An 8545-nucleotide genomic window follows, 5' to 3' on the forward strand; every position below is an offset into this window, starting at 1 on the left:
TTCTGTGCATGTTTGAATATACAGATACAATACCAATATCAATTCTTTCTGGAAACTATCTTCAGTATGTCATTGAGAACGATTATTTATGTAATCTTTTGTACCCAATATTTTAAGGAACTTGTTGAACTTTTTTATGTCCTTAACATGTCCCTGTTACCAAAGACTGTATATATGTAATGTAGCAATTTGCAACAACCAATAATTAACGCAACCAAACTTCCACATGTTACTTTTGACAATCTTTTTCCAAAGAGTGAAACCGGTAAAGTAAATAAACATCTTTTAAATTGCATTTTCAAACCTTCTTTTGTATATATATATATATATATACAACAACAATTGATGAATGGCTATAATAGGCCGTTTGACCCACTAGAAATGGCAGCCAGGGCTCCAAACGGCCTATTATAGCCGTTCCTCAATTGTTGTTGAATTTATTAATAGTCTCTGACTATTTCCTCTTTCTCACTAGACCGCTGGTGGCAAAATAATTTCTATTGAATTTTTTGCTACCCTAATATATATATATATATATATATATATATATATATATATATATATATATATATATATATATATATATATATACACACCATATATATTATGCCATCTATTTCAATTACCTATTATACATTTTATTACATTAATTAAGAAAATAATTATTTAATAAATAATTAAATTAAATCAAGAAAATATAAAGTACGCCACAATAATAATTTAATAAACTTGTATAATATTAATTTATAAATACCTTGCAAGAGACTCCTCCAGCCGTTTATGGCTGGCCAGATCATCCTGTGCAGGGTGTGGCAGGACATTGACGTCTTGCTGGGGTTCAGCATCTTCATCAGGCCAACAAAATTGGAGGACTCTACTACATGCAGCAGTAACATGTTGTCACCAATCCTTCTGTCCACCATAGACTGACAAATCCCAGTGCTAGCACTTTGAGTAAAAATGCTTCACCAATGCTGAGCTGGCCTGCTTTCTTTGCACATGGCTGCAATGACTGGTTACTGGCACTGCTACCAGAAGATTGCCCATGTTTCCCACAGGAAGAGCTGGCCTTCATCTTCTCAAATTGGATAGTATGTGCTGGGTTTTCAAGTTATAGAGGCTTGCTGCTTGTCCCTTGGTAGTGATCTCCTTGGGCTGGCATGTGACACACAGAAAGAACAAGATTTTAGCATTCCTCTTATCCCTTGACATAAAGACAAAGTAGTCCTCCAGGAGGGGGCCACAGGTTTTGAGACTCCTGGCTCTCAACCTGAGAAACCTCTGCCTGACCCACAGCCATCCTCAACAGGCCCCTCATCCTCAGGTTGAACAAAAATGTCTTCACCTCCCATAACGATAAACTGATAATGTACACTGCTGTCGCTGACACTGTAAGACTGTCTGTAATGTGAGAACATCGTAAGTGAACAGAACTAAAAACTGCAGAATTACACAATGCAGCTCAACTAGATGCTGCATCAACTGATCATGTCTTGTCAAGTGCACACTAGGGTGGAGCAAAAAAATGTACTTTTTACACAGATTTTCGAAATATGTTTTCAAGAATATATTTTTTATTGCAAAATCCTTTAAAAACAACTGTGTTAAAATCTGAAGTTCTTAAATTTATATCTTCATGCTCTGCAGCACAGTTGAAATTTTGAGTAATGAATGAAAAATCAATTTATAAAACATTTGCCATTCCTCATTTTATTTTTTACATTCATTGTTATGAATTGATTTTCTTTTGCAAAATCCTTTAAAAACAAGCTTTAAAATTTATATCTTCAGGTTCCACAATGCATTTGGAATTTCGAAATTATGTGAAATAGACTTTTCAACTTTGTTTTCTTTATTATTTTTAATACTAGGTCACTGACTATATGTGTTACATGAGGTCTAAATTACACACATTAAAATAAATTAAACGAATTGTCAAAATTGTAGTAGAAAAGATAATTCTTCTTTGGCAAAAAGCATCCATCCTTTGTGTTACGAGTGAATCGGTTTAACCAAAAATCTTAAACTTTCCTTTGCTGAAGTATAAGGGTGACTGTGATCTGGCCAATTCTTTCTAATCAACCACTGAATGTTCTGTTTAGATACTGTTTGATCTATTCTGCCAATGATCATTTTCTGATTTATCCATTATTCCTGTAGAAAATATTGTTCTCTCTGTGGTACCTTTTTGTCTCTGCTACAACTGCAGCTTTTTAAGGAGTCACAATTGCAACAGGAAATGTCAAGTAAATCTTTTGTTGCATTGTTTTTAAACACATTACACTTTGTTTGAAACGATGACACATTTTTTTTCTATTTTTCACAGATTTTAGTAATGCTTGGTACTTTAGAAAAAAGTTCAAGATTTTTGGTTTAACTGACTCAATTGTATATACCTTTCTTTTAACCTAATTCACAACAAAATATTGATTCTTGGTTACCAATTTCAAAAGTGTTTGATAGAAATGTGTTAAGAATGAATACACTCATAAAATTTCTTTTAATTTTTGCTGTTTTATGTATTTGTGTTAATTTCATGTTGATTTGGCAGACATCAACACACATCAGCAAATTATTTCTTAGCTGAACTGTATGAACAAAGATGACAATTCTTATTTAGATTCAGTGATGCTGTGTCAACTTTGACTGAAGAGATACAACCAGATTGAGATACAGGTATCTCAAAGTACCCCTAGGTCACGGAATTGTGTGATGCCAACACATTATTTCAAATATGAAGTCCTCTGAAAGCAAAATACAACAGTAATTTGCATATTCACATTCAAACCTGCTAGAACATGTTATAGATGAATATACTCATGACTCAATCTTGTAATGTTTAATACAGGAATGAGATGGCATTACTTTAATGACTTATTCTGAGCATGTTAGTAAGTGCACAACACAACTCCAGACAAATGTGCCTGCATTATTGGGTCCAGCAAAACAAAACTACTTCTAGTAGAAGTTGTGTCATGATAATTAATAATTATATATAAGATAATGTACACAAGTAGTCATAAAATACACTTTTTTCAAAATTTGCTAATTTCAGATACTATCAATCATTCTAATGATGATAATAACATAGTCTAAGTTTGCTGCAAAGGAAACCATTTGAACTCAAAATGCTGCTAAGGACTTTGTCAGGTGTGCTAACGATCCTTTCAATTCTCAATTTTAATGATAATGATAATCTTTTCTACCATAAACATAAGGATTGAAATTTTTAGGGTTGGGGTTAGTCAACAGTAGTGCACAACCAGTACTTATCAACCCTGAAAGGATGAAAGGCAAAGTTGACCTCGGCAGATTTGAACTCTATGTAAAGACAGATGACATGCACCTGAGTGGCATGCTAACTATTCTTCCAGCACGCCGCCTCAGTGATGTTGATAATAATAACAGACTTTCCTGCCGAAGACGATGTATGAGTGTTCAGCTTTTACAGAACAACCTACACAAATAGTTTGTTTATAGTGATAAAATGTATGTGCCATACATTAGCTCACACTCTTCATCAAATCAACATTATCTGAACAGGTGCACAGTGTACCATGCATCAGGTGTCGAAGTGATTGCAGAGCAAAGTGAGATGAAATGTTTTTGTTCAAGAACACAATGCTCAATCCAGTCTAGGAATTGAAATCACAACCTAGCAATTGTGAGTGTAACATCCTAACCACTAAGCCATGCGCCCTCACATGAAATATAATAATAATAATAATGATGATAATGATGATGATGATGATTTGTCATTAATAATTTACCTTTTCTTTTTTTAGTGCTGTCCTGGTTATGTTGCCACTGATATGACTCGTTACCTAGGAACCAGAACTATTGAGGAAGGTAAAAATCTCCATCTAAGTCTTTGATCACCTAAAATTAAACATTTTAGATTTTCTAACACCACACCTCTGCTCTTCTCTGTCACACAAACCAAATATGAAAGCCTCCATAATTCAACACACACACATGTACTTGCTGTCAATACAAGTAAGCTTATACGTACATATACCACTATACACACAAGCCTCTCTACATACACATTAACTGTCTACATCAGTGCTTTTCAAACTTTTTGCTGAAGCGGAACCACAAGGAAACGTTCCACTGGCTCGAGGAACCCCTGTGCAAAAATTTAATTGTCTTATGCACACATATCTGCACAGGAGAATTAAAAATAACTGTCGATTTTAGCATTTTTGTAACTTCTTGCGGAACCCCTGGCTGTACTGGCGGAACCCAGGTTGAAAACCACTGATCTACATAAACACAAACTAAAACACACATATACATGAGCACATACAATGGTGATTGCATACAGCTTACCTAGACAAGAGTGCCCTGCACCAGACTTCATTTCTTCATATCTTATACACCACCAAATACGATGGTATTCATACATATATTCAATCAGACTCCAATGAGGCTGGTGTTTTTCTGTGCTAGCAAGACTTATATTATGTAGTAAAGTCAATGAAAAGAGTATAATGAACTTGCCGTGAGGAAAGGAATATCTAACGTTTCAGACACAGTTCTTCTTCAGAGGAAAAGCTGAAAGGAGAGAAATGAATGAAAGACAGCAGAGTTTTTTCCAATTGTATATTTAAAAGTCTGCCATCTCTCATTAATTTCTCTCTTTTCAACTTTTCCTCTGAAGAAGGACTGTCTGAGAAACGTTTGATTTTCCACTCTGCACAGCTAGTTGACTCTATATTTTTTTCTATCAATTCTGCTACTACTACTACACACACACAAACGCACACTCACACATCATACATACTCACGTGCATGTGCACACACACACACACCACACACACACACACATATATATATATATATATATATATATGTATAAAATACAAATTGGGACAAGGACGCAAAACATCCGGACAACTAGGTGATACAAAAAGGGACAACAAAACATCCAGAAAGACGATACAAAAAAACAAACAAGGACAGGTCATTTCAAGCTTTCTATCCTCAGTCAAGAACCGGATCATCCTCACAATTTTGGCTTCATCATCATCATCATTGTCGTTTAACGTCCGCTTTCCATGCTAGCATGGGTTGGTCAGTCTGACTGAGAGCTGGCAAACCAGATGGCTGCACCAGGCTTCAATCTTGATCTGGCAGAGTTTCTACAGCTAGATGCCCTTCCTAAGGCCAACCACTCCGAGAATGTAGTGGGTGCTTTTACGTGCCACCGGCATGGGGCCAGTCAGGCGGTACTGGCAACGACCTCGCTCGAATCTTTTACACATGCCACTGGCACAGGTGCCAGTAAGGCGATGCTGGTAACAATCACGTTCGAATGGTGTCTTTTACGTGCCACCGGCACGGAGACCAGATAGCCGCTCTGGCAACGATCACGCTCGGATGGTGCTCTTTAAGGTGACGCTGGTAACGATCACGCTTGAGTGGAGCCTTTTAAGTGCCACTGGCATGGAAGCTGGTTAGCCGCTCTGTCAATGGTCACACTCGTATGGTGCTCTTTGCACCCTGCTAGCATGAACGCCAGTCTTCGAATTTGATTTTGATTTTGATTTTTGATTTCACTTGCCTCAACAGGTCTTCGCAAGCTGAGTTTTAGTGTCCAAAGAAGAAAAGGTACGCATAAGTGGGCTGGTAATGCCCCTGGCATAGGCCACGAGATTATGGTCTCATTTGACTTGCCAGGTCTTCTCAAGCACAGCATATTTCCAAAGGTCTCGATCACTAGTCATTTCCTCAGTGAGGCCCAAAGTTCGAAGGTTGTGTTTCACCAATTCATCCCAAGTCTTCCTGGGTCTACCTCTTCCACAAGTTCCCTGAACCGCTAGGGTGTGGCACTTTTTCACACTGCTGTCCTCATCCATTCTCACCACATGACCATACCAGCACAGTCGTCTCTCTTGCACACCACATCTGATGCTTTGTAGGTCCAACCTTTCTCTCAAGATATTTACACTCTGTCGAGTATGCACACTGACATTACACATCCATCGGATCATACTGGCTTCATTCCTTGTGAGCTTACGCATGTCCTCAGCTGTCACAGTCCATGTTTCACTGCCATGTAGCATGGCTCTTCGTACACATGTGTCATACAGTCTACCTTTTACTCTAAGTGAGAGGCCCTTTGTCACCAGCAGAGGTAAGAGCTCTCTGAACTTTGCCCAAGCTATTCTTATTCTAGCAGCTACACTTTCAGTGCACCCTTCCCTGCTACTAACTTGGTCACCTAGGAAACAGAAGCTATCAACTACTTCTAGTTTTCCTCCTTGGAATGTGGCAGAAGTTGTTCTCTGTGCATTTTCAATGTTTATTGCTCCCGAGCATCTGCCACATACAAAACTAACTTCGCCGTTAGCCTCTCTTTGATATTACTGCACCTCTTATGTGTCCAAACCTTACACTGGGTACATCTTATAGAGTTTCTACCTACGCCTTTACTACAGATCGAGCAGGGCCATCTACCTGAAGGGATTTGTGGTTTGCCTGCCTTCCTACTTATTAGGACTTTGGTTTTAGCTGGGTTGACTCTAAGGCCTTTGATTCTAATCCTTGTTTCCACACCTGAAACTTCTCCTCTAGTTCTAATAGTGACTCAGCAATTAGAACAAGGTCATCAGAATAGAGGAGCTCCCAAGGGCATCCTGTCTTGAATTCCTCCGTTATTGCCTGGAGGACTATGATAAATAGGAGGGGGCTGAGAACTGACCCTTGGTGGACCCCTACCTCTACCCTAAATTCTTCAGTGTACTCGTTGCCAACCTTCACCTTACCTACAGTGTCTCTGTACATGGCTTGCACCACTCTCACTAACCATTCATCTATCCCTAGTTTCCTCATTGACTACCAGATAAGGGATCGGGGGACCCTGTCAAAGGCTTTCTCCATGTCAACAAAAGCCAGGTACAGGGGATTATCTTTGGCTATGTACTTCTCCTGCAGCTGTCTTACCAGAAATATGGCATCAGTGGTGCTTTTCTCTGGCATGAAACCAAATTGCATCTCATCCAAGCTGACTCTCTCCCTAATCAGTTGGGTTATGACCCTCTCCGTAACCATCATTACCTGATCCAACAGCTTCGTACCTCTGTAATTATTTGTATCTAAAGCATCACCTTTACCTTTGTAGCAGTTGACTATTATGCTGCTACACCAGTCATTAGGTATGACTCCTTCGTGTATCACCTGGTTAACTATATGGGTGACTAGGCTATAACCGACACTGCCAGATATTTTGAGCATCTCTGCAGTAATTCCTGATGGGCCTGGGGCTTTCCCTGATTTCATACTTCTAATTGCCTTATCTACCAAGGTACTGTCAACTTGGATAGCTGGTCCCTCTGTTGGGTCGACATTCGGCAGACTCTCTTTCTCCCATTCTTTATTCAGCAACCTTTCATAGTGGCATTGCCAGACCTCTCTCTTTGCATCCTCATTTAGCGCAAGTGAACCATCATCCATGCGAACACATTTCTCTCCTACCACATCATGATTCTCTCTCACACACTGTCTTGCAACCGAAATACCTCCAGTCTTTTGTCCTTGCGGTGCGGAACATTGGCAAATTTATTTTTATCCGCTTCCCCTCTGGCTAAATAAACCTGCCTCCTAGCTTCCCTTCTGGCGGTCTGATACACTTCCCTGCTACCACCGTTCTTCCAGTCCTTCCAAGCATGTTTCTTTTGTCTAATAGCCCTGTCAACAACATTGTTCCACCACCACATTATTTTGGGTCGAGAGGGGACTTTGCACCATCCACAGATCTGGTTGGTGGCCCTTAGCAGGTTGTCCCGTAGGAACCTCCAGTTGTCTTCTATACCATGGGAAGCTATATCCCCTTCTATTTCGTCAAAGGCTTCGAGTAATATGTCTCTAAATCTCTGTCCATTTGCGGGATCTTTAAGTCTCCAGATGTATGTATGTATGGATGGATGTATGGATGGATAGATGGATGGATGGTGACCTAAAGCTAAAGCAGAATACATTTGCACAGACTGCTATATACTGGAATTGAACTCACAAAGCTGATATCTTAATCACATACTTATTACCTGTGTTATTTTATCTTTTTCTGTGTGTTATTGTGTCATTATTTTTATCTTTTTTTCGCATCTTTCTGTTAGGCGCCGACACACCAGTCTATCTTGCTTTACTGCCTCCAAATGTTAAAGAGCCTCGTGGTCAGTTTGTAGTGGATCGTCAAATCCGTGAATGGAAATAAACACGACATACATAAATGAATAAAGATATTTTGTTCTGTTGAAACTAAAGAAAAACAATTATCTTTAAATGAGAAAACTGCTGTAACTAAATAAATAATTTCAATAAAATTGAATCTATATTTGAGGATTGATTCTTTTTTTTTTTTTGCATTTCGAACTAATACCAGATATGGGAATTCAACTCTTCATCCTTAACCCTTTTGTTACCAACCCGGCTGAAAGTGGCTCTGGCTCTGTAGTACAAATGTCTTGTTTTCATAAGTTTTGAATTAAAATCTTCCACCAAACCTTAGTCATAATTAATGTTCCTAACACTAGCTTAATGA

The 8545-nt window shown here is 38.6% G+C and overlaps 1 protein-coding gene across 1 annotated transcript in view; it reads left to right on the forward strand.

The window, feature by feature from the left end:
- The window catches only part of LOC115214799 (carbonyl reductase [NADPH] 3-like), a 25247-nt gene extending 16909 nt beyond the window's left edge, over nucleotides 1-8338 (forward strand). Inside the window, exons 7-8 of the mRNA XM_036505357.1 lie at nucleotides 3786-3849; nucleotides 8121-8338. Coding sequence (XP_036361250.1) covers nucleotides 3786-3849; nucleotides 8121-8218 — 162 coding nt within the window. The 3' untranslated portion in view covers nucleotides 8219-8338. The remainder of the gene's footprint in view (nucleotides 1-3785; nucleotides 3850-8120) is intronic.
- The last annotated feature ends 207 nt before the right edge of the window (nucleotides 8339-8545 follow it).

Source organism: Octopus sinensis, linkage group LG8 (assembly GCF_006345805.1).
Source record: "Octopus sinensis linkage group LG8, ASM634580v1, whole genome shotgun sequence".
Classification (NCBI taxonomy): domain Eukaryota; kingdom Metazoa; phylum Mollusca; class Cephalopoda; order Octopoda; family Octopodidae; genus Octopus; species Octopus sinensis.